Here is a 27,128-nt window from a genome sequence, read left to right on the forward strand (position 1 = left end):
ATGCCTGAGTCACACTACTCTTACTCTATCAGACTTTTCGACAAATCCAGACTCTGAGTGTCAAGCAAAAAACTACCTTTAGTGTTAATACAGTAGTTATTCTCTACCCTGCCGATCCCTGCAGATCAATACTCCATCCAGAACCTGAGTGGATCGTATGATGCCGGATCATGTTCCTTCATCCTTCATCCTAATCAAAACCTTTTAAAACCCAGAGGCCAGGACTGATGTTATCCTTGCCGCATGACGCATTTTTTTTTCGCCAACACACTAATCAATACTCGCAGCCTCACAAAGACATGCAGCTCCAGAGCTACACCCACACTGTAGTCATATTCAGAAGTGCTGATGGTGGATGAAGATCACAAGGCTTTGACCACTCTTCTCTGAGTCACTCGAAGCTTTTAGGCTTCGGCTTTACTTTAGACAATTCAATTATGCAGCCGCTCTCTGGTGGTTAGCATTTTAAAGCCTTTTTCGTACTGGATTAGCTTTACATGACGAGGTGTATCTCTGTATCTCTGGGGATGTTTGTCCTGTTTGTTATATTAGTCAGTTTAAAGGACTGTAGGAATCACCCAGAGTATCTATCTATCTATCTATCTATCTATCTATCTATCTATCTATCTATCTATCTATCTATCTATCTATCTATCTATCTATCTATCTATCTATTTATCTGTCTGTCTGCCTGCCTGCCTACCTGCCTGCCTGGCTGCCTATCTATCTATCTATCTATCTATCTATCTATCTATCTATCTATCTATCTATCTATCTATCTATCTATCTATCTATCTATCTACCTGTCTGTCTGCCTGCCTGCCTGGCTGCCTGTTTATCTATCTATCTATCTATCTATCTATCTATCTATCTATCTATCTATCTATCTATCTATCTATCTATCTATCTATCTATCTATCTATCTATCTATCTATCTATCTATCAGTCTGTTTTTCAGACTGTCTATCTATCTATCTATCTATCTATCTATCTATCTATCTATTGGTCTGTCTGTCTGTCGGTTTATCTATCTATCTATCTGTCTGTCTGTCTGTCTGTCTGTCTGTCTGTCTGTCTGTCTCTGTCTGTCTGTCTGACAATCTGGTCTATCTATCTATCTATCTATCTATCTATCTATCTATCTATCTATCTATCTATCTATCAGTCTGTTTTTCAGACTGTCTATCTATCTATCTATCTATCTATCTATCTATCTATCTATCTATCTATCTATCTATCTATCTATCTATCTATCTGTCTGTCTGTCTGTCTGTCTGTCTGTCTGTCTCTGTCTGTCTGTCTATCTATCTATCTATCTATCTATCTATCTATCTATCTATCTATCTATCTATCTATCTATCTATCTGTATGTATAAAAAGATTCCATTATATCATGTGGTAAAAGAGGTTTCAAGCTTTTCCTCAGTACAGAGACACTTGAGGTCTTTTCTCCCACCAAAACCTCATTAAAATCATTAGGCTGACTCCTGGCCCAGTTTGAACCACAAAACATTAAATATATAAACTCTCCCAGTCTGTGTGTCTGTGTGTTCTGTTCAGTGTAACTGACTACGCTTCACTATCGGCTCTAGCCGACCGTCGTTGTTGCCCATTAGAGCTGACTGAGCATCTTAAATCGGGATCCTGAAATTGAATTGCTTCTTTGATTTGCTGTTCAGTGTAGCAAATCAGTGTGAGAAGAGAATTAGAAGATTGCAAAGCATGCCGCGATTCTATGAAAGCAAAGCGCTCTGTTCTCTTGTCTCCTGTCGAAAGTTTGAAATGTAGCATAACAAAGAAAAGTTGATGATGCTTAATAGGACCTGTCGGAGAAGGGCTTTTCAGTTATAGGTAAATGGTTTTATTGGTTTCTTAGCATTGGTACAACATACATACATGCTACGGACATGTTCTGTGGTTGTATGGACATGTTCTAAGTATATACAATCACCATCCACTTTATTAGGAACACCTGTACTCCTGGACATTCATGCAGTTATTTAATCAACCACCCATGTGGCAGCAGCACAGCGCAAATAATCATGCAGATACAGGTCAAGAGCTTCAGTTAATGTTCACACCAAACTTCAAAATGAAGAAAAATGTGACTTTAACTGTGGTGTGGTTGTTGTTAGATGGGCTGCATTGAGTATTTCTGAAACGGCTGATTTGTTCACACACAACAGTCTGTAAAGTTTACACAGTATGGTGTAAGAAAACATCCTGTGTGTGATCTGTAAGGAGAATTTGCAGGGTGAAACGCCATGCTGATTAGAGAGATGACAGGAGAATGACCAGACTGTGTCTATAGTAACTCAGATTGGACAGCTGAAGACTGGAATTAGACAGGTGAAGACCTTGATAGCCACTTGGCTGAACCCATTGTTGATTTCTGTTGTTGTAGCCCATCCACCTCTAGGTTTAAGGTTTTGTTTTCATGCTCGGATGCTTATCTTCTCAGTATGGTTGTAAAGAACAATTTGAGTTACTATATCCTTCCTGGCAACTTGAACCTGTGTGACATTCACCTCTGATCTCTCTATTGAACAAGTCGTTTCCACCCACAGAACTGTCGCTCACTCAGTGTTTTTTTGTTTATCGCACCATTCTGTAGAGATTGTTGTGTGTGAAATTCCCAGAAGATGTGGGAATGTCTTGTTAATAATCATCAGTTTGGTCTTCAAGGCCTGTTTGATGTTAGCAAAATCTATATCTGTTCACCTCACACTCAAATCATACTGAACAAAAAAACAAGTGGACTATTACGGTTGGGTTTGGTAACTTACCGTGAAACCATTACTGATGTGAGCGCCAGGGGTTCAGATTGGTGTCTTAGTGATTACATTTATCATTCTGCTGATATTTCCCCCCCCACTTCCTGTACAGTGTGTGGGTGTGTGAGTTGTCCTTTCAAGCCACTCTGTCTCTCTAGCTGTCTAGTGCTTTTCAGTGTCTGAGGTGTTTGCTCTAACGCGTCAGCATTGTTCCGACGTAGAGAAAATGAGAGCGGTCGCCTCCACACGGAAAATTCCAGACATTAGGGCTGTCTTAAACGACACTGTAGCGTGGTGAATATGGATGCGTAGGCCCACGCGCACAGAGATATTAGCCAGTAATTTGCATAATTGTGAGTGCTTCCTGGTTTCTGTTCGTCACACTGTTGCAGGCTGAGATCGGTTCTGAGGTTGGTTCTCTTTTTGCTTTTCTGTATTTTTTTTGTTGCCGTTGTTATTTCAAAGTGGATACAAAGCACTGATGCTAATATAATAATTAACGTACAGCCTGGTTATATACAAAAAAATAATGATTTAAAAAACACACACACACAAAATGCCAAATCATTTGTCTGGAAGTTGAGTCATGTCAACTGGACTTCTTTCTTCTTTGATAGAAAAGTTTCTCTACTCATCCGAGCAGCTTCTTCAGTCTGAGGGTAGTTGGGAGTAGGAAGTTGTTAAGAGTAGGGGAGGTAGATGAGGCACAACCTGTCTCCTATTTTTCATGCTGCTCTTTCATCCATCCCCAAGAAGATCAAGACCTCTTCACAGGTCCACCAGGAAAGTCACATGTAAGGACCCCCATATCCACTAATACATTAATACACTCTCTCACTACACTCCTTTCACTGTTGTGGTTATATCCTAATGACTTCTAACACCTCCCCCCACGCTCACCTTCCCTTAAACAAGGCTATCCAGGGAGGGGAGGTCCTTGTGAACTTCCGTCAGACTAAAAGAGCTGCTCGGATGAGTAGGGAAACGTCTCGATCTAAAAATAAAGAAGTCCAGATAACCAGTCCAGATGACTGAGGATCTTCACAGACACATTTAATGAGCAGTAATCTTTTTTTTTTTAAATCCCAATAAATGAATATTCAGTGTCTATCTTTTTTAAAATACAGATTTTACAATAATAAACTACATGTGTATATTACATAGAGAAGAACCCACCAGAAAAGCTCTAGGGAGAACAAATGATCCTTACACAAGACTCCAAATGAAGCGTCTGATTATGCATCTGATTTTTCCAGTTTCATTATGTAACGCTACAGACTTCCCTAATCTTTGGTGTGAGAGAAGGTCGTGAAGGAGTTTTCCATTTAATTAATATTATATCGCCTATTAAACAAGATGGCAAAAGTGAAGCCTCCTGGTGGTCCAGCAGCAGGATCCCGTGCTCTCATTGCCGTGGCCCGGGTTCGATTCCCGGGCAGGGCGCTAATCCAACCACTGAAGAGTTAACTCTCAGTGCCGGTCCCAAGCCTGGATTAAATGGGAGGGTTGCGTCAGGAAGGGCATACGGCGTAAAAACCTGTGCCAAATCGAAACGTGGACCAAATGATCCGCTGTGGCGACCCCAAACAGGGAGCAGCTGAAAGAACATCAACAACAAACAAGATGGCAAAACAGCTTTCACAAGGAAGGACACAATCCAGTTGCAGGAAACAGTGTCGCTCCCCAAATGTGTGTTCTGTAAGATTAAGAATCCTGACACTCTGAGCTGACTGTGAGATATAGTTTTTGCAGTGTTTGCTTCACTCTTGGCACTCGGTGACCCTTGTTTAATGCCCAATTGAGCTGACTGAGCATCTTAAATCAGCATCAGAGACCAGAAGGAGAAGGAGTTCTCCGATTTGCCGTTCAGTCAGGAGACATCAGCAAATCAGTGTAGCAGAAGAGACACACAAGAAAGCAAAACAAATAATAATTCTCTCAGAAGAACACACAGATCTCATTTCTCCACTTCACATCTGCTTAACAATTCTCACTGTTTGCTTATTTGCTGTAACTCTCTTTTATAGGAGGGAAATAGCAGAGCACGGGATTTTTACATTGTTTTTCACATTCACAGTAACGTAAAAAGGGGAGTTTTTCAAGCTACGTCTTAATTCAGCTGTCACATCAGGTTCCACTGTCACTGTCAGCCAAGCACAAGAATCTGAGGCCATCAAGAAATCACTAGAATAAGTCCAGGTCATTTTTATTCTAGTCTTCAGCTGTCCAGTTTGGGCGAGTCTGTGTCCATGATAGACTCTTGTTCTTGCCGAAGAGGAGTGGAACATGATGTGGGTTTCTCCTGTCGTAGCTCACCACATTATGGTTTGGTGTTTCGAGCATGATGAGATGCTTTTCTCCTCACCTCAGATTTTTTGATTTATTGTAGATGTTCTGACATCGCAATCCAGCCGGTTCTTCCTTCTGATTTCTTTCATCAACAAATATGTTATTTTGTTTGTGGGTGAAAATCTCAGGAGATTTCTGAAATACTCACCATGCCACATTAGTCACGGAGCACATGGCTTTTCTTCATTCTGAGGTTTGACGTGAACAGTAACTGAAGCTCTTGACCTGTATCTCCATGATGTTATGCATTGTGCTGCTGACACATGATTAGCTGATCAGATAACAGAACGCATGTGCAGGTGTTCTTAATAAAGTGCTCAGTGAGTGCAGTTCTGAGAAGTACAGGGCTTCCTGAACTTCTGTGAATCTCAGCCAGAAGTAAAGTCAGAGCATTTTAAATTCTGCTTAGCCTCAGAAGTGAAAAGGAGAAAATTGGATTTAAAAATTTCATTCCTGCTGTAGCACAGGAGCAGACATTTTGACAGCTGGTATCTGATTACAAACTGAACTGATGAGGCTTATGTCTCTTTCTTTATGGCATGTAACTATACAACATGGTCAAAGCGTAACGTTGACTGTGTGAGGAAATCATGTTTTAGCTAGCAAGGTTTTAGACATCTTTATGCAGACGTTTGTTTGTTTATTTATTTATTTATTGGCCAAACTAGCCATTTATATAATTTTTATGGAGCAATATATTCTTTGGTAAAATATCATAATTAATTTATTCATATATAGAAAAAAATGTTTTTTTTCCAATTCCAAAAATCCAATTTCCAATTATTTTCCAAATCCAATTTCCAATTATTTTACAGAATTTATATATATATATATATATATATATATATATATATATATATATAGTGTAGAATTCTAGCTTTTGTAGAATTTATAGACTTGATATTTTTTTAAGCTTGATTTTTTATGAAATATTGTTAATATTTATTGCTTAAAATTTGAAGGAATATTAGCTGTGGGTTAATAACCAAGGCACTCGGTTTTAAAAGGTTAAAAACCTTTATTTTGGAGAAAACACCGTGATCAAAATTAGAGAACAGTAAGCATTGTAGCAGGAAAGAAGATTACAAAATTCAAATTTTGTATGTATATGGATTAGTTTTTATTCATTGTGTTGTCTAGACACTAATTTCACACCAGCTGAAAATCACTATCCTGTAGGAGAAGATTGGAATTTCATATGTAATATACTCAGGATGTAAAAAAAATGCACATTGCTACTAAAGACAGGAGATAATTTATCTTAGGCCATTATTACGTCTCCGATATCAGATATCCTGGCAAGAAGTTATTAAAGGTCTGCTTATCGAAAATGAAAAACATGGGAGTGGTACATTGCAAAGTGAAATTGGTTCGTCCCTTTTGCTTGCTATGGGGAGGTGACAGGATCGTTAGTCAGACATGGTTGCTGCTAGTGCTGTAAAATCCGCTTGGCTTGTCAGGGCTCTGTCTTTGTAATCTCCAGATTACCTCTTGCTTTCTGAGATACATTTATCTCTGTCTCTTTGTACTATTAAATTTGCACACAAATACACACAAACACACACACACACATACATACACACAATGACCTTTTCCTTCTCACATCTGTTTCCTCCCTTCTTGATAACACTGCCTAGGCACTCGAGACCCTTATGAGGTGCACTCATATACACATGACTGTATCCAAGCTTTATCATGAATGTTTAATAATATGCAAATATTAACACTGATCTTTTCTGTTTTTGTTCTGATTTTGGCTTTTTTGTTGAAAAATTTATATTCTCAAGATTGTACCTTTCCATGAAGGTAACTTTGTGTTCTGAGGTTTCAGGAGCTCTCTGGAGACGTGAGACTGCATGACACTTTGTGTATGTGGAGTTCTGCATGTTTCTCCTTCTGCGTTTCAGAGATTTTCTAGTGGAGTTTTTATCCAACTGAGGGCAGTGGTATCTCTGGATTTGTTGAGATGTGTGTGTGAGTGCAGCTGAATCCCAGAAGATAAACCAGACCAGAGAGCAGCTGAATCCCAGAAGATAAATTCAAACCGGTGGTTTGAAGGGGTGATGAGGAAATATGTTAAATAAGGTCACTGCAGATTTGCTTGCTAAGTGTGCTGATGGATGCCACACACTAGCAGCAATGATAATATTCAGAATTTGTCATTTAATTGTTTGAGGCACCTAATGTCAGCCAATATTGCCGTATTCAAAACACCCAGTAGACGCTGAACCACTTTTGATAGATACTGACCAATGCAGACCGGGAACACCCCAGAAGAGCTGCAGTTTTGGAGATGCTCTGATCCAGTCGTCTAGCCATTATAATTTGGCCCTTGTTAAACTCGCTTAAATCCTTACACTTGCCCATTTTTCCTGCTTCTAACACATCAACTTTGAGGACAAAATGTTCACTTGCTGCCTCTAATATATCCCACCCACTAACAGGAGAGGAGATAATCAGAGTTATTCACTTCACCTGTCACTGCTCATAATGTTATGCCTGATGTTAAGCCTGAACTGTCACAGTTGAGAAATCACTATAAGAGGAATAAAACACTACAATGAAATGCTGTTATTGGAAAACAATCATCTTTGGGGTAAATCTGCCCCGTGACTCCACTGCCTTACATATTATTTCCTGATATCTGAACATCTTACGTATATCTTAAAATCTAACATCTAGGGCAAAAAACATTAGAGTGTTTTCAGATAATCTAGTCTTAATCAAGTACATTTCTGCTCTGAAATGCTCAGAAACAAAATTATCAATAAATAGTTGGATGTGTAAAAGATCCCACTATCGGCTCACCGTAGAGTGAGGATGGTAATCATGGTAAAATGAAGAGCCCAAATGTTTCAAGCATTCAGGCATTCAAGCTTGTTTATTTATTCATTTATTTATTTCATTTTCTTTTGTAGGAGAAGCAAACGCAACTGATTCATCTCATGCTAATACTCAGGACTGGCACCAGCTATTAGTAGGATAGGAAATTGCTCAGAGTGTCAATGCAGATATTATGGCAAGCAAAATATAACTTTTTAGTTTATCTTGTTGTATTATGCAAAACAATGAAATCTACCTTGCCTAATATTAGCTGTACTCTATGTACATTTCTGGCAGACACCTTTATCCAGAGCGACTTACATTTTATCTCATTTTATACAACTGAGGGTTAAGGGTCTTGCTCAAGGGCCAGCAATGGCAGCTTGGTGGACCTGGGATTGGAATTCACAACCTGATCCATAGGCCAACGCTTTAACCACTAAGCTACCACATACAGAATTAACCCAGGGTGCTATAGGTTCACACATCTTTTATACCAAGTAGGAAAAAAAAAACTCCATAAAAGCGTTTTCAGATAATCTAGTCATAATCAAGCACATGGCCTTTTCATAGAAAGCACAGAAGTGCAAAGAGCACTCTTTCCTACAATTCCTCTCTCCTGGGCACCTGCTTGTAATTTAAATGTCAGCCATATAGTACATTATACTAGAGTAGAAAACACAAAGAGCCTGAGGGAGTGTGTGTAAAGTGTGTGTGTGTGTCAGAGTAGTATTGATTTGTGTGTTTTAAGGTCAGTAGGACGTGGCTGGTGCAGACCTTTAGCAGTGTGGGAGGCTCAGCAGGATGAAGCTCAGTGGAACAAGGCTGTAGAGAAAAGAAGCAGCAGTGTGTTTGGGTTTCAAGCGGCAATTCCATGCAAATGCCAGTGCTGTCATGTGCTGGACAAATGTAGTTATGATTAAAAAAAACCCTTTAATTTGTCAAACTATAATTATATTCATCTGCTTTCTATTTTTAAGCCCATTGTATCTTGAACAAGGTAAATATGAGTTACACTCCCAGAAAAAGCAGCTTGTTTCCTGAATCAAAAGTTCAGGTCAGTTCAATTTTATTTGAATTTCTCTGTTGAGCTATTCCACCCACTCCTGAGCTCCCAGTGTTCTGGGTTTCCAGTGTGACCGCTTCTTCTTTCCGGACCTGCCTGATCCATCCAGAAGCTCTACCCCTGGTTGGAGTCTCGTCGCTTTGGTGACTCACTGCTGCTGTGTATAGAGCTGCGTGGACAGGCCGTGACCCAGTGGACTGCTCTGGATAGAACCACTTGAAGACCGTCTCTGAGCTGCCGTTGCATCAGTCAGCTTTCAGCAGGAAGGAATTAGTGTTAAGTCTATAAGGAACTCAGAAACTACTCTGACCTATTAGTTCCTCAAGAACTCTTAGTTGCACATGAATATAAACTGTTGAAGAAAGGACGTTATTTACATTTACATTATTTACTGTCCAGTGTCTCCCAAATAAGGATGAAGTTCCCTTCTGAGCCTGGTTCCTGTCAAGGTTTCTTCCTCATATCATCTCAGGAGGTTTTTCCCTTGCATCTGGTATCTTTGGCTCGCACATTTCGCTTCTGTGTACTCTCTGGACAAAAAGTACATCTATGTAACCAGGAGTTTCATTCTAGTTTTACCACAGAGTTTCTTCAACTGTTCACTGATGGAGATGTGAGTGGACAACTGAGACCATCTACATGGTTTCTAAGTGATACACTCCACCACAGTCCCATGTATCTCCAGCCTGTCCATGTGGAGCCACCAACTGATGAGACTCCAAGCAGAAGTAGAAGCAGAAAGGGGTCAGGATCTCAGGTGTAGCCGGACAGAGAGAGATGGACACAGATTATTAGCTATGCTTGTTATCATTAATGTTTGAGGACAGTGTACACTGTGTGCTGCGTCCAGTCAGGGACTCAGGCAAGACCTAACAGTGATAGCATAATTAAAATGGAAAGCCAGAAGGCTTTAACATAAATTAAGTTTATTTTTTAATTCCTCTTCCAGTTTTTTCTTATAACAGTCTTGCCTGGTTTCAGACACCTCACGTTCTTACTGTAAAAAAATTCACATGCATTTTAATTTCCATGATCCATAATGGTTTCTGAGGTGCCTGTGTTATTTATATCACTATAATTGCCTGGTTTATGGTATTACCACCATATGGCATTGCGCACAGCTTTATGATTGTGAATGATGTTCCCTGTCTTATAATTTCAGTGCACCATTGTGTGTTTTCACACAGTGCATAATGTTGGATGTGAATGTGGATGTGTATAAACCCGAGAAAAACAGAACGAGGCGTATTGTTGGAAAACAGTCAACAGCAGGACGCTGTGATGCACCCGGAAGTTTGCTTAGGCAACTTCCTAAGCAAAAACAAAAATTCACAAAGTTACTGTCACCACCCTGAAGTGGATTATTTTCCAATACCAGCATGTCCTGAAGCGTTGTATTCCTCTTACTCCACTATTTTTCAAATTTTCATCTATTAATAAACAACTCATCACACTTTTTAACCGGTCATAGATACATTTCATGTTGTGGATCATCCACGAGACAGGTTAATTCCTGTAATGTTGTAGCTACCTACCGCTACAACAGAGTTTTCTCACCAGCTGCTCTTTATTTTCTTTGTTGTAGTTAATAAGACAAAAAACAATGCAGGTTTTCATGTTACCAAGAAAGCAGAAATCACTCCTGACTGTGTCTGAAAACAACGCATCAACACTGGAGACTGTGAAATGTCTCCTACAGCAAATTCTTACTGGTTTGTAATGGTAATGGTAATGGTAACATGAGAGGTGCAGTAATTACAGTGGCCAAGAAATGCAAAACAAATTAAATCCGAAAACAAAATAAGAAATCAGAAAATAAAATAACAAATCAGAAAACAGTTTTCGGTTTTGTTATTGTGTTTTCAGATTTGTTATTGGTTTTTTTCGGATTTGTTATTTTGTTTTTTTGAATTTGTAATTTTTTTTTTTTTTCGGATTTGTTATTTTGTTTTTGGATTTGTTACTTTGTTTTTTTGTTATTTTGTTTCCGAATTTTTTATTTTGTTTTCGGATTTATTTTGTTTCCAGATGTTTTTTTATTTTGTTTTAAGATTTGTTATTTTGTTTCCAAATTTGTTATTTTGTTTTTGGATTTGTTACTTTGTTTTTTTGTTATTTTGTTTCCTGATTTTTTAATTTTGTTTTCAGATTTGTTATTTTGTTTTTTTGTTATTTTGTTTCCGAATTTTTAAAATTTGTTTTCAGATTTTTTTATTTTGTTTTTTTGTTATTTTGTTTCCAAATTTTTTAATTTTGTTTTCAGATTTGTTATTTTGTTTTTTTTTTGTCATTTTGTTTCCAAATTTTTTTATTTTGTTTTTGGATTTGATATTTTGTTTCCAGATGTTTTTTTATTTTGTTTCCAGATTTGTTATTGTGTTTTTGGATTTATTATTTTGTTTTGCACTTCTCGGCCACCGTAATTAACATGACACTTTTATTTTAAAATATAATCAAGACTACTGTCAAATCTGCTCTTTTAGAAAATGAATCCTGTTTCTGTTAGCACTTAAACAGTAATTATTATTCCAGCTTCAACCTTCAAGTCTTTCCTGTGGTGAAAACTGTTACCGTTAAAAAACACTGACATTGGAGACTCTTTCTATAAATAGTAAATAAACAGACATCAACCTACAGCAATCTTCTCGAGTAGACGTCTTCGTTAAATAACACATCTTTAAAGTTTGTTTATACTGTAATTAGCATTAAATTCTATCGCCCTGACAAGTCCACATGGATGAGTTGTTAGTACAGAAACAATAACCTAATAGAAAAGCGCATTAATATTAGCCGGTAATTAGAATTTGTGTTCGTGTCAGAGTCACTGTTAGTGTCAGAGTCAAAGTTACAGACAATTAACCCCTTCTGAACAATGAGAATGAAGAATTCAACAGTGGTGTGGTATAAAAACAGTAAAGCAATGTCATAGACAACTAAGTGTAGAATCGATTATCAGCAGGTGAGTAGTGTAACTACATGTCAATAATATTATCTATATAATAGAAAAGGTCATTTCATGTCACAATCATAACACTGTATTATAAACTGCATTATATGTAATCTTTGAATATTTATTGGCTTTTACAGAACATGATGCACAGAAATGTTTTGCAAAAGCTATATATATGAATCCAAATGTCACATTCATAGTGTTGGAAATTCTGTGTAATCTGCCTGTCTCCCTATCTGTCTTTCTCTGTCTGTCTGTTTTCCTGTCTGTCTGTGTAGTGAGGCACATTAGTAGTCAAAAGCTAAAACATAGACATCGTCATTCAGTCTATACAAGGTCTCTCGCTCTCTCTCTCTGTCTCTGTATAGGGTGGTGGTTAGGTGAGGTACATTAGTGCTCGGAAGCTGAAACAGACATTGTCATTCAGTCCATACAAGGTGTCACTCTCTCTGTCTCTCACTCAGACGCACACTACTTGGCTCTGCTACGTGAAAAGTACTTTCTTACTCTATATATAGAGTGTTTCATACACTGCTGTGTCTGCCAGAGACTAGCTATAGGTAGCAGACTGCCAACAACATACTGACACTCTCCAAACAGAGGGTGTATCAGGTAAAGCAGAGAGAGAGACGACAACGCTACAGACAGTCAACTCCAGAATTATTGGCCCCCTCTAAGCAAAAGAAGTCTACTCCGACAAATTATCTTGCCAAGACAATGTGGCAGGGCAGAATTTACAGAATTACGGATACGGGTTTACATTTAGATTCCTAATGAGCAAGCCAGAGGCAACAATGCCAAGGAAAAACGCCCTGAGATGACGTGAGGAAGAAATCTAGCAAGGAATCATCATTAGATAGTTGGATTATGTACATTAAGTAGATATTCCGACATGTAGAGACAATTCAAGCAGAAGTAAATGGATACATAATTTAGTTTATAATGAGCATGATGTGAATAAGTGTCCTGGGATGAGCACAATGCAGTGTTTATGATAAGAGCAGCAGTTCATAAGAAGGGCAAGTCTCTGTAGTGTCCATGTGAAATGAACCATAGGTTTTATACTAAGAGCTATTAGGCACTATTTTTGCCCACTATTTTGATATTATGAGATTGTGTACTTGTAATAACTCTTTGTCATTCATCACTGTGGTGGAAAAAACAAGTTATCAATAAAACATTGGTTGTTAAAAAAGACCCATGATCATATCAACCCACTGTAAGGTGAGGAAGATGGAAAAGAAAGAAGAAGAATAAATTTACTGTTTGCACTGGAGAAGTATTTCAAAACCTAATACATCAATGTGGGTAATCAAATAATTGCATTCATGCTTGCTTATTTATTTATTTATTTTCTTTCTTTCTTTCTCTATCTAGCTCTTTTCTTTTTCTATTTATTTTTGAAGGAGAAGCAAACACAGATGATTCATCTCAGGACTGGCACCAGCTATCAGTGGGATGGGAAATTACCCAGAGTGTCCACATTACCCAGATCCTTCATGTCACTGCTCCACATGAACAGAAACAGTATATTCCGATATTATGACAGGCAAAGTGCAATTTGATTAAGCTTTGAGCCCAGCAGTAATGCGTTAAAGACGAAGCAGTGTTTTTCACTCTAGGCTGTTTCTGGGTAAAGCTTGTTTCGTTTCATGGATGAAAGTCTTTAAAGATAAATAGCCATGCGTCTGGAGAGTGGACAGAAAGAGCTTCATTCATTGTTTCATCTGTCTCTGGGAGAACATCCAAGCAGACACACTACACTGTTCTTTGTTCGCCTGCTAAAAAAATGATATTTGTGCATCTTAGGAGAGTTGGCTGTTCTGCTGCTTTGTCAGGTCTCAGTGCAGTGAAATGAACACACACACTGCATGTAGCCCAACAGACGATTTACCATGATAAAGGCTTTTGCCAATGATCACTTTTCTTCTATATAAACAATATAAATTTATTGGAATATGTTGAACTAACATTAAGTAATAGCAAATAGAATAGATTGAAACAGGCTCGCTGCAATTATATAAGGTTGAGTGAATCTTAAAAGTGTGGTTAGTTGTACATGTAGTTGCAAAAGTAAAAATGGAATACTGGGTAATTGTTCTCACTAGCAAGCATTTTTTTTGCTGCTTCCTGAAACCTGATATACTGTACCTACACCGATCAGCTGTACCTACACCGATCAGCCATAACATTATGAGCGGTGCCAGGTGAAGTGAATAACACTTGATGATCTCCTCGTCATGGCACCTGTTAGTGGGTGGGATATATTAGGCAGCAAGTGAACATTTTGTCCTCAAAGTTCTTGTGGGGTGTTCCCGATCTGCAGTGGTCAGTATCTATCAAAAGTAGTCCAAGGAAGGAACAGTGGTGAACGGGTGACAGGGTCATGGGCGGCCAAGACTCACTGATGCACGTGGGGAGCGAAAGCTGGCCCGTGTGATCCGATCCAACAGACGAGCTACTGCTGCTCAGATTGCTGAAGAAGTTAATGCTGGTTCTGATAGAAAGGTGTCAGAATACACAGTGTATGATGGGTCAGGGCTGTTTTGGCAGCCAAAGGAGGACCAACATAATATTAGGCAGATGGTCATAATGTTATGCATGATTGGGTGTATGCAGCACTTATTTACAATAAACAATATAAAAGAAAAATAATTCAATTTAATTTAAAAAGTTAATATTTTAATTAACAAGTTCCATTTGTTTATTTCTTTGTCTCATTCTTGCACAGGGTCCTTAAGTCCTTCAGTATTTGGACAGTGAGACTTATTTTTGTTTGTTTCTGGGTTTTTTTTTGGGGGGGGGGGGGTTGTTTGTTTGTCTCTTTATAGATAGGTAACACCACAAGAGATTTCAAATGAATCAATCGAGATGTGAGTGATGTGTATAAAGCTTTTAATTCAACTGCTTTATCATTAACCGTTCAGGAATAACATCCATCTCTCCATTTACACAGGCTTAAACATAATTAGACAGTTGACTGATTAGACAGTTTCCTGGCCTGGTGTGGCATATTTTCTCATTATTAGATGACAAATTAAGGAGATAAAAGAGCTGGAGTTTCAATTCCAGATCAATTTGGTTTCCCAGTGTTGAATTTGCAATTGGTTGCTGTTCACTGGTCCCCTTATACTAGGAATTTGGTTTAATAAAAAATGTTTTGCCTGATAGGATGATTTTGATTAATATTGGGTATATAGAGCTCTTTTGATACTCCTGTGTAGTGATACTCATGTGTGTGATTCATGAAATACTTCAGGATCCATTAAGGGCTGATGTCTGTGTCTGCAAATGCCTCGATGCCTCACAACATTCCTCTGTATGTTTCTCTCGATTCCTTCTTCCCTCTCAGTCTATGGCTTTCCTGCACTTAAACATGTAAACACTATTTTTCCAGCTCTCTGCCTGCAGTTGTCAGGCATAAATGCTTTTTCTTTCTCTGGCTCAGATGCTCTTGTCACTCAGGCACTCATCAGCTTGAGACATGACTGCCGGTGTTCTAACATCTGTGGCCCAGGTTCAGATCTGCTGCAGATGTCAGAGTGATCTGATCACATGTGGACATCTGAGCCGGATAATCAATCACACCTGACATCTTCACGTGTCTTGAATGCATCTATAATGAACAGATTTTATGACTTATCTTCACCACTCAGCCCTTTTAGTGTTGAGAACACACACACACACATTTACATTTACTTAATTAAATTAGTCTATTTTTTAGTACATTTAATTTGTAAAAGTGTTTATTTTTCCCTGCATGTTTGTCTCTGGCTGAATTCCAAATGAAGGTGTCTACGTAGTGCACTTTGCATATCCTAGAATGTCATTCTACTCCTCATGCTGAGAACATTAATGAATATAAAGCCATTTCAAGGACTTCAATTTGAAAAATATTACATGGGGATGAGCTGAAGATGACTGATGTGTGTAAACAAATATAATACAGCGTTAAAGCTTATGATGAAATTAAACTGTTGTCACTTTGAGATTTTCCTTATTTGAGCAAAGGGATCCCCCCCCCCTCCTTACATGTTTTATGCAAGCACAGTGCTAATGATTGCCAGAGGCAGTAAAACTTTATAGACTGATTAATATTCCAATACCGTGGAACCACCTGATAAAATCTCCATTGAAGATTCTTCTTATCTGAACTACAGGAGCTTTTCTGTTCCTGACACAGTTATAGCTCAGAGCTGGAGTTCCTGACATTTGTGGAGGGAATCCATATAAGATAAAGTACAACATTGTTATTTACATTTATAGCATTTAGCGGACACCGTTATCCAGAGCAACTTACATTTATTTACTTATTTTACAAAATTGAGCCTCAGGTCCAGCAATGGCAACGTTGGGGTTTGAACTTATGACCTTCTGCTCCGTAAGCCAACATTTTGGACACTTAGACACTTCCCAAAAGGGCGAATTAAAGTGAAATAATCAACCACTTATTAGTGTAATGCAGCTCAGTAGGAAGCAGTGTTAATGCTACAACCACAATGTTGATTATTTTTCTATAACATCACAATCTGAAGTGTTTTATTTTTCCTATTCCACAAGAATCTGTGCCAACGATTACAAATGTAAACCTTTTGATGCACCAGTTATAAGTTTAATCAATTAATTTTTTTTACATTTAATGTTCCCAAAACAAGTTCCTGTTATCACTGGTGTTATAACAGCTAACATATTCATTCCTTCACCTTTTTTCTCTAGGTGATGTAGCTTTTTACAGAGAAATCACAAAGAGCAAAGTCGCACATAATGAGACTTTTCACTGACACTCATGAATTTGAGATAAACATCTCCTTACCGAAAAACCTCTCCATATCAACAGCGATACAGAATCTCACCACAGTTTTTAATCTGTTTATTATTAGGGTTTTATCGTCCATCTTGATGTTATTGTCAAAGCTGCGGTTACAGAAAATTAACACCGTCTAAAGAATCAGAATTGAGAATAGAACAGTGCTGTGGTTTAACAAAGTGATGAGCCACAACAGTGTGTGTGTATGTGTGTGTGTGGGTGTGTGTTGCTGTGAGAAAATGTACCATACCCTTAAGTGACTTCCTGCTGTTAGAAAACAGTTACAAAAAGAATTATGATCAAATCCAGTGGTCAATAAATGACTTACTTTGGCAATAATAAGGCAAAGATTAGGCTGTTGTATGGAAAGGTTCAATGGCTGTAGTGTTAACTCTTTTATTTGTTTAAACTAGAGATGCATCAATTAAAAAATGATTTTGGAATCGAAATTTATGCTTGTTAGAATTATTTTTTTAATCTGTAAAGTTTACTGTATTTATCATGCAAGTGATGATACCCGATGGTGCCCGAGATAGGCACAGGCTCCCCGTGATCTGAGGGTAGATCGGAAAAGCGGTACAGACAATGAAATGAAATGCAAGTGATTTTTGTATAAAGTAGTTTAACAGTAAAAGAAAAAATAATTTGAAGTTTTTTAAGTAACCTCGAATGGGTAGCATCCATTTCATGGACACCTGAGCATGTGCTTCCTCCCCAAACTACTGCCACAAAGTTGTATACAGTTATATAGAATGTTGTACTCTATAGCTGGAACTCAGGGATCCAAACATGTTCCAGCTTGACAAAGTTTACCAAAGTTGGTGTGGATAAACTCGAATGTCCAGCACAGAGCCCTGACCTCAACCCCACTGTGAACACCTTTGGGATCAAAAGGAACACTGACTGCCCCCTAGAGCTCCTCACCCAACATCAGTGCCTCACCCAACTTGTAGCTGAATGAAGACAAACCCCCACAGCCTCGCTCTAAAATCTAGTGGAAAGCTTTTTCCAGGTCATTGGAGCTTATTATAACAGCAAAGGAAATAAATCTGTAATTGATGTTCATACAAACTTTTGGTCATATATCGCATACTTAAGTACTTAACGTTTTACTTATTAGTATTATTGGATAAAAAAAGGAAAAAGTTTTATTATGATATGCCTTGGTTGGCCTCTGGTGAGAGGACTTCATGGCGGTTTGAGATGTAGCTCAGTTAGATTTAGAGTCTCTGCTTTATGTAATCAGTAAAACTGCTAGCCTACATATGTATCCTAAACACTTTCTCCTAGCGCTCAGTGACCTAATAAATTGAATAGACAAAACAGGCTGTGTTCCTTGCTCATAAAAAAGGAGCAATGTTCCATCAGTGTAGAATAAAAAATTTGTATTTTTATATAACGCTGAGACTGAGCACTTCAAATTATCTTAGATTTGACCTAATATAGAACTCTCTCTTTTTTTGGCTAATAATTAAAGTCTGAAAGTATCCTGGGAGTAGACAGGAACGTCATTAACTGAAGAACTGAACCTATGGAGGCATTAAAATGATGAGAAGTGGAAGGGATTTTGAAAGTGGCTGGTCAAGTGGAACGCTCTCTCTCTCTCTCTCTCTCTCTCTCTCTCTTGCTCTGTGCCTCTCTTTGTCTATCTCTCTGTCTCTCCCTCTCTTTTTTTCTCTCTCTTTCTTTTTCACATTTTATGTATCTCTCTTGGTCTCTCTGTCTCTCCCCATTTTTGTCTGTCTGTCTCTCTCTCTCTCTCTCTCTCTCTCTCTCTCTCTCTTGCTCTGTGCCTCTCTATGTCTATCTCTCTGTCTCTCCCTCTCTTTTTCTCTTTCTCTTTCCTTTTCACATCTAATGTATCTCTCTCGGTCTCTCTGTCTCTCCCCATTTCTGTCTCTCTCTCTCTTGCTGTGTGCCTCTCTTTGTCTATCTTTGTCTATCTCTCTGTCTCTCCCTCTCTTTTTCTCTCTCTTTCTTTTTCACGTCTTATGTATCTCTCTCTGTCTCTCTCTCTCTGTCTGTCTCTCTCTCTCTCTCGCTGTCTCTCCCTCTCTTTTTCTCTCTCTCTTTCTTTTTCACATCTTATGTATCTTTCTCGGTCTCTCTGTCTCTCCCCATTTCTGTCTGTCTGTCTCTCTCTCTCTCTCTCTCTCTCTCTCTCTCTCTCTTTCTTTCTCTGTCATTCAAGTCGAGTGTACCGTAGCTCCCTGGTGGCAGTGTCAAATAAGTGATGCAGAGAGATGAAAGGCAGAGACACGCTGTGATGTTAGTGGGTGTTTGTATATGTGCAAGTGCTCAAGTTCACCTTGTAAATGTTGTCGAATCCCAAAGTGAGATTTAGCAGGAGCGTAGGGACGAGACGTGTAGGTTGGTAATTATGCTGGGAGTTTGAGAGTTAACATGTTTGTGTAGTCATTATGTGAGTCCATTTACCTCCGCGTTTATGATGGATGAATAGTCGATGTTACAGGTGCAAAATTGTCCTAGTGTGTCTGGGGAGTGTGTCTTGTGTTCCGAACAGAAAAGATTGATTGGTAGAAATCTTCCTTTTCTTATCCACTATACATCAAAAACAGAAGGATTAGGAGTGATTACACCTCTGAATGCACCACCTGAATACAGCACTGTTTTTACCGCAATGGTTTCACACCAATTCACACCCCGGCACTTCAGTAACTGCCCTCTGACCTTTATAGAATTTTGTGACATCACAGATGTGCAGCCAGTTTCACACAGGTATTGCAAATCAGTCAGCAGTGAAGTAATACTCCCTTCGTTTATTATGACCGAGCTTGTCGAGTCGTAGCTGTAGTGCACTCTGTGTTTTTGTGGTTACTATATCCCAGTCTGTGGTTTCATGTTGTGCTGTTCGGTCACACTTTATTTCCAAAGCTCTTGGCAAATTAGTGCAGTCCAAATTTTTCCCCAGATCCCTGAAACAAAAATGACTAGGCAAACAACAGCAATGAGGACATAGAGATCTCCACATGAGGAGAAGTGACAACAGATCAGCGACAGTGTAGCAACAGAGCTGTCAGTTTACAGATACGAATACAGTCAATGGGGAAAAAGAAAATACACTCCTACAATTCGGTGTTTTTATTTGCTGATAGTGGTTCTGCATGATTTCTGAATTACAGAATGTACTTATTTTCCCTATCTGCTTTCTGAATGTTGGTTTACTATTGGGGAAAAAAATTTCTGCATGTTGTAATCAGTTGTGTGGCCTCCTGGAGATCCAGTGGCAGGATCCTGCGCTCTCATTGCCATGGCCCGGGTTCGATTCCTGGGCAAGGCGCCACTCAAGCCACTGAAGAGTTAACTCTGAGTGCCGGTCCCAAGCCTGGAAAAAAATGGGAGGGTTGCGACAGGAAGGGCATCCGGCATAAAACCTGTTCCAAATCATGTGGGTCAAATGATCTGCTACAAACAGTGGATCCTGCCATCGCGTGGGACTAGGATAAAAACATCGTAATCAGTTGTGTGTGTCTTTTTGTTGTTGTTTTAAGGTAAGGTACTTCATTGTCACTGTATACAATACAATTTAGCTGGCAACAAGGGCATCTAAACATAAAACAAGAAATGAAATTAAGCTAGAAGTTAAAAAAGAGGATTAAGAATAAATAGACACTGCAAATAATATACACGATGGCACAGAAATGTGAGCTCTGAGGTTATAGTTTGTTTCGGGAAGTTTGTGAGGTCCACACAATCGCTGACCCTGATCAGAACATTAAATTGAAGGAGAGTGTACTTTCTTTTTCCCATGACTGAATATGGTGTGGTTTATCTAAGGAGCAAAAACAGATCAGGGTATGATAAAGATTTTTTTTTTTCTCAGGCCAGAGCAGTTTCCCAACCATTTATGAGCATACTGTATTTCATTTAAATCAATTTCTATTAACATTTTTTTTTTAGCTTAGTTCCTATGGTCTCTTACAGTAGCAGCTACACACAGTCATTTCTTTACCAGCCTTGCTTTTGTGTCTCTTTTTTAAAAGTAATAAGATTTAAAAAAAATGCACCTTATCATGTTATCAAGACACTGGAAAGCACACTGTTCTCCATGCTGACGTCTTTCCTGTGGTGGAAAACGTACAGATGGTTATAAAGCGCAGACACTCGAGACTCCTTCTGTAATTATTAATTAAACATCTCATCGCGTTTTCTTTTCCAACAGTGATGTTGCAATGTAGCAATGACACTGGAGACTCCTTCCATTAATATCTCCTTACAGAATGCTTCACTCTGTCAATGACATTTTAAAATGTTTATTATTAGACTTATGGACCATTAGTATAATGATAAAGTATTAGATTTGTCTTACAGTGTTGTTGCGGTTTTCATCTGCTGTTTCGGAAAATTTAATAAACACCATCTGACCAATCGGTGTAGACATTTTTTGACAGTTTTTCATACAAGTCAAGCAATTATGTGCATGGGGCAGATTTTGCTTTTCTCTTCTGTGAATGTTTTACTAAGTTACATTAAAACGTACATATTGTTTCCTCCCTTGATTTTGCATGTGACATAATTCACACAGTTTGTAAATCTCCTGCAACATGCCCATGTTCTGGGTTTGCCGTTTGTCTTCCTCGACACACAACAAATTTGGGATTTTTAGTAAATCAGGACCTGTCTTAAAAAGTCCTGTAATGCTGCTCCGAATGATGTTTAAATATTGAATATATTGACTGTCTGAAAAACAAGGTTTTATGTACAAATGGCAATATGTAGAATGAATGGTAACGGTATCTCTCTGTATGTGTGTGTGTGTTGTAGCTGGCACAGGACGAGGGCAGTGCCGTGCGGGGTTTTGCCGTGGTGGAGTATGAGACAGCAGAGCAGGCTGAGGCTGTGCTGCTGGAGATGGACCGACACCTGATCCAGGGTCAGGAGATCCGCCTGTCGCTGTGCAGCCCGGGAACATCTGGCCGCAGCACACTCGCTGCCCTTATTGCTGCTCAGGGAGTGGTAAGCAACACTCCTGTACATATTCACATAGACACAGACTTATGAAAGAAGCCATTTTGAATATGGTGGCTTTTGTGATCACAACCGTGATTGATTTCTGGCAAATCATTCTGTCAGATCAAATCAGTGCTCTGTGTTTAAACACTCTCTGTTTCTTCACTGGGATGAGGGGGCAGTACAACACGGAGAGGTCAGCAGCGTCATCTAAATGTCAGCTGCCTGTAACCATTGCACAGTGCTCTACAATTGAATCTCCACACAGCAAGCACGCTACCTCAGCCAAGCCTGAAGGTAAAGAAAGAAAGATTCCTGAAAGGCAGGGATAATAACACCTATAGAACCGAGCAATCATCGGCTTCAGAGTGGTCGCTGAGTCTTTTCCATCTTTGTCTTCCCTTTTAATTTTCTTTCTGAGGAAAAAAAAAAACAAGGAAAGACCCCCAAAAATGTGCCTGGCCCTAACTCTTTCATTCTTCTACACACACTCAGGCCCAGAGATGTGAGGCGAGGCAGAGGCAGTGGCAGTTTAATTACAGTGCTCAAACGTTGCCTTCCTGTTATATTTCCGGTGCCTGAAATAAAGCAGGCTGCTATTTTAAAGATGTGGGTCTCATACAGTGGAAACTATGGACCATATTAATTTACTCCAGCAGCACCGAATGCGACGAGTCGCTCGCACTCAAACTGTGAATTCCATGAAACACTCATGAGCTTCCACCTGCTACTAACATGGATTTTTGGAGAGCTTTCATAGCAAAGTGTTACATCCCTTACTCAAGCAACCAATCAAAACAAAGGAGCCCACACACTTGCACCCACACACTCGTGTTTCTGTAACATCTCTCATTGTCTCTGTTTCTCAGTGGATTTGTGTCATGCATGGATTTATTTGTTTGGTTTTTTTTTTTGGCAAATAGTCCATGTTCTAGACTTATCGATATCTTACCTTTGTTTACAGGGCATTCTTCCTGCCATCTTCCTTTTCTTTTTAGCATAGCCCGATAGGCACGCCTGTGGTTTTGTTAAATGTCGCTACATCAGAGCCTTCATTGATTTAGCATCAGTACATGAGCCACAGTAGAGAAGTAAATATCCCAAGGGCATCGTTTCACTGGGTTTTTTTTTTTTTGTTTCACAGAAACTGCACACTAACCCTTTCTCTTTTTTCTCAGCTGTCCTCTGTCTCTTTTTTCCCAGCTCCTGTTGTCCCCTCCTCTCTTCTTCTCCCACTCCCACTGAAATGTGTCAAACCAAACAGAAGGAATGCAAGTTGACATTTCTCTGCATCCCCACCCCTGCAAACCACATGCAGCACCCTGCTCAAACGACAAATGTGCCCGCTACTCTCTGAATCTCACACACACATACAGACTGAGGGGGTGCAGACCTCATTCTGATGGAGCTTCAGGCTCAGTGCGAAAGCCCCTGCCAAGCTTTGACTTCCCATGTTTTCATGGCAGTGTGAAACTGGAGCTGCCTGGGGACTAGCAGGTGTCTCTGCTGTGTTACTACTCGCAGAGCTGTTATGATACAGGCGATTGTGCATGCAGCCATTCTATACGTCTGTCATATTCGGTTAGACACCAATGGCTAGGAGATCCTTCCTGCTCGAATGGTCTGTGTAGGGCTCCTTAATAGTCGGACACTGAATCTTGACAAAAGATGAGTCTGGCAGTTAAATTTTGTGTATAATATAATCTACAGATCAGCATGTTCTCCAGTCAGCTGCAGATCTGCACCACAGATGCTAATAGTGCTATGTAGCTGGTCTGATACCATGCTTTTTTATTCCCACAAACAAAACTGTACTGACACCATGTGATGCTATGTGCAGTAAACAGATGACACAAAATGACCTGGACACCATTAATGAGCAAAGCAGAATGCAAACTCTGTTAAAATGCATAAAACTACAGCATCTTTCTGTAATGCAAACCTGATAAATATGATCAAATATCTTATTGTGTTTAAACAGCAGCTGGCAGGGACGGACAGCCCGAACACGGAGAGCGGTATCAGTAAGCTTGGTGATTAAATGCAGTTGTTCTCACACAGAATTATTCATGAAGCAAAGCATGCAGAGAAACTGTTGCATGTGAGAGCACTTCCCTTCTGTGAGCACTGAGCAAACTGAGGGAAACTGCTGCTTTCTTTCCCAGCACTTTCTAGCCTGCCTCACCACTTTATTTATGAGTCAGGAACAATTCATGGCACCTTGAGCTCATTTTTATTGACCACTCTACTTGAGACTGCTTCGAATGCTCAGAGCAGCTGCAATCCCACTCTCTGATAAAAAGATACTGTTTAAATAAGAGAACATCTTAAACAGCTCAGCACGGGTTCACTGCCAGGAGCATATGGCAACAACCAACATAATCAGAGCTAAATAAAACGTTTCATTATACCTGTGACTGAATAATATTACCTACTGAATATTAAGAAAGTATTAACCTGTACTTTTGTGTTTGTGAAGTCTGGCTATACAAAAATAGACTTATTTGTAATATTTGACCAGTGACCTATATGACCAAAAACACATGTTGCGTGTACTGTTATTCACTGTATTCAATCCCAGTTCCCTTCTGATTCTGTACTCATTCTGTTCCTACATACCAGAGAGAGAGAGAGAGAGAGAGAGAGATTGCTTCATTCAAAGCGATTTATCATCACACACCATAACTGTTTGTGGCTGATAAGTGTTTGTGTGCACATGTGTGTGTTTGTATGTGTTCATGTATGTCTTTACTGTACATGCACACACTATGTGTGTGTGTGTGTGTGTGTGTGTATACAAGCCTCCTGGGGAACAGTAGGCAGCAGATGGGGTTGCAGTATGATTGGTATGGAGCCATTCTCCTTGCAGACATCTCAGATCTAATGAGGAAATCAGAGCTTCTACCATTTATGCCAACTCCCTCACACACACGCATTTTGTCTAGCCCCACAGAGCCAGGCTTTTTACTACAGCACGAAGCCTGATATGGGACATATTAGATTTCAGTACAGAGGCACCTGCCATGCTTCAATAGCCTTTTAATATTGGATTTCAAATGATCAACCAACACCAGTGTGATGCTATGATGTAGTGCGAAGTGACTAATTGTGCACTGATACCAGGAATTGACACAGTAGCTAAGGCAGCTATGGGCGTAGAGATGCCAGCATGTGTCCTGGTGAATATATGTAATGCTGCCTTCCTATCAGGGTTCTCTCCTGGACCAACAACATCACCTTCTTAAACTAGAAGGAAGCCTGAGAATACTCCAGTCATTATAAATGTTGTTTACTGCAGGACATTCACGCTATGCCTGACTACAGAATAACACCACATACCTCTGATGGTGAGACGGCTGCCTCTCCTCTCAGTGGCCAAGGAAATCTGGAGGCTGACTTGAGTGACTTCTTTTCAAGTCATGTTCCCTCCCCGTCCTGACAAAATTTCACTCCTCTAGATTCTGCACTGGCTGCTTGACCATACAGTTCAGGCACAACCTTCTAAATTAGTCCTGTGTCACAGGCTATCGTGTCAGGTTCGTCAGGTCCCACAGGAATCACCTGGCATCGCAGGCCTCCAGATTCTGATCAGCTGTCAAGCAATTGTTGTCAGGAAATAGCTATCGGTACTTAACCCATGTCAAACTCCAGGACCTCTCAACATCCCAGGGGATGCACTGATCACAAAGCTGATGTCCTTTCAGTCACCTTTTAACATCTCACTGACCCATGAGGTCATGCCTTCATCCCACACTCCCAGTACCCAAGCACTCTCATCAATAAATTGTTGGTTCCGGAAGCTAATAAAGCACAAAGACATATCACTCAACCCACTACAGTTTGCTTATCACTGACTGAATTTGTTTTACTTGCAAAAGCTGTTCAGCATTCAATACAACCATTCCACACAAACTAATACAGAAAAATAACCCAATAAACATCTCGGCAGCAGGATCCTAGTTTACTGGACTGAAAGATCTCTGTCAGTACTGATAGGCAACACCATCACAAGCACCACTACACGGAACACCAGCATCCCTCAGGGCTGTATGTTCACTCCACTGCTGTGCTTTAAGCACTTCATCAAGTTCACTAATGATATAGCAGCTGTGGGTCTCATCAGCAACAGGGATGAGTCAGCGCACAGAAAGGAGGCGGAGCCACTTGCACATTGATTTAGAAACAACAATATGGATGAAACAAGGAGGTCCAAGTTGCATATATTGTAGGACCTTATCTTGACATTCACCATCAGCAAAAATAAGGCTGGGAAGAGTAAAATCCTTTCTCCACTCCTCAAATATAATGCAGGAGAACTAAAGAGACCATCTTGATTACTAGGTGTTATAAATTATTAAGTCAGTTTTAAACTGTAGGATTTTTGCTGTCGCAAACAAAAATTGCAGATCTTTAAATAATTATTTGGTCCTGGGTTTGGTGGTCCTGTTTACAATTACAGCCTCTATTGTTTAGAGAATGCTTTCCACTATATTTTGGAGTGCTGCTATGGGAAATTCTGCCCATTCAGCCACAAGAGCATTAGTGAAATCAGACACTGGTGTTGCATAAGAAGGGCCTGGCTTACTGTCAGCTTTTCAATTCATTCCAAAGGTGTTTTTTTCAGGGCGTTTGAGTTCAGGACTATTTAGCATGTTACTTAAGTTCTTCCACACCAACCTTGGCACACCATGTCTTTATAAACCTTGTGTTGTGCCCAGACGAATTGTTGTGCTGGAACAAGTCTGGGCCTCTTAGTTCCACTAAAGGGAAATCTTACAGTTGTAGCATTCAAAGAGATTCGGGGAAATTGTGTGCTTTAAATTTTATGGCATTAGTTTCGGGGAAGGACTACATATGGGTGTGATATACAGGTGTTTGTGTACTTTGGGCCATAGAGTGTATCTCAGTGTGATTACAGCTGCAATGCTAATCTAAATAGCATCAAATGGGGGATGGCATTGGATGAGGTGAAACTTTTCACATTAATTTACATGTCTCTCCTCTTGTTCAGCAGCTTGCAAAGCTACCACGTACACTAATGGACTGAAAGAAGATCCTTATTACCTCAGGCTCACTTTGGAAAATGTCTGTTTTTCACTGAGCCATAAATGGCTCTACACTCATCGTAAAACATCTTTTTCTTTTTTATTTATTTATTTATTTATTTATTTATTTATTTATTTATTTATTTTTAGGTCTCATGTCTGTTAATGTAGCCATTATTTCTATACACGTCCTGATGACGTAAATCATTTTCTTGAATCACAGGTCTATCATTAGAGGATCTTTGTTATGTAATCTGCCATGGAGAACACATTATCACACATTCTGTTCATAAAGAAAAAAATATTTGGGATCATCTCCTACAGCATGGAAAGTAATATTAAT

The 27,128-nt window shown here is 39.3% G+C and overlaps 1 protein-coding gene across 3 annotated transcripts in view; it reads left to right on the plus strand.

The window, feature by feature from the left end:
* Positions 1–27,128, plus strand: part of raver2 (ribonucleoprotein, PTB-binding 2) — a 105,538-nt gene that overhangs the window by 33,548 nt on the left and 44,862 nt on the right. For all 3 annotated transcript variants that reach the window (XM_058404148.1, XM_058404146.1, XM_058404147.1), the window contains exon 4: positions 21,555–21,746. In XM_058404148.1, coding sequence (XP_058260131.1) covers positions 21,555–21,746 — 192 coding nt within the window. The remainder of the gene's footprint in view (positions 1–21,554; positions 21,747–27,128) is intronic.

Source organism: Hemibagrus wyckioides, linkage group LG11 (genome assembly GCF_019097595.1).
Source record: "Hemibagrus wyckioides isolate EC202008001 linkage group LG11, SWU_Hwy_1.0, whole genome shotgun sequence".
Classification (NCBI taxonomy): Eukaryota; Metazoa; Chordata; class Actinopteri; order Siluriformes; family Bagridae; genus Hemibagrus; species Hemibagrus wyckioides.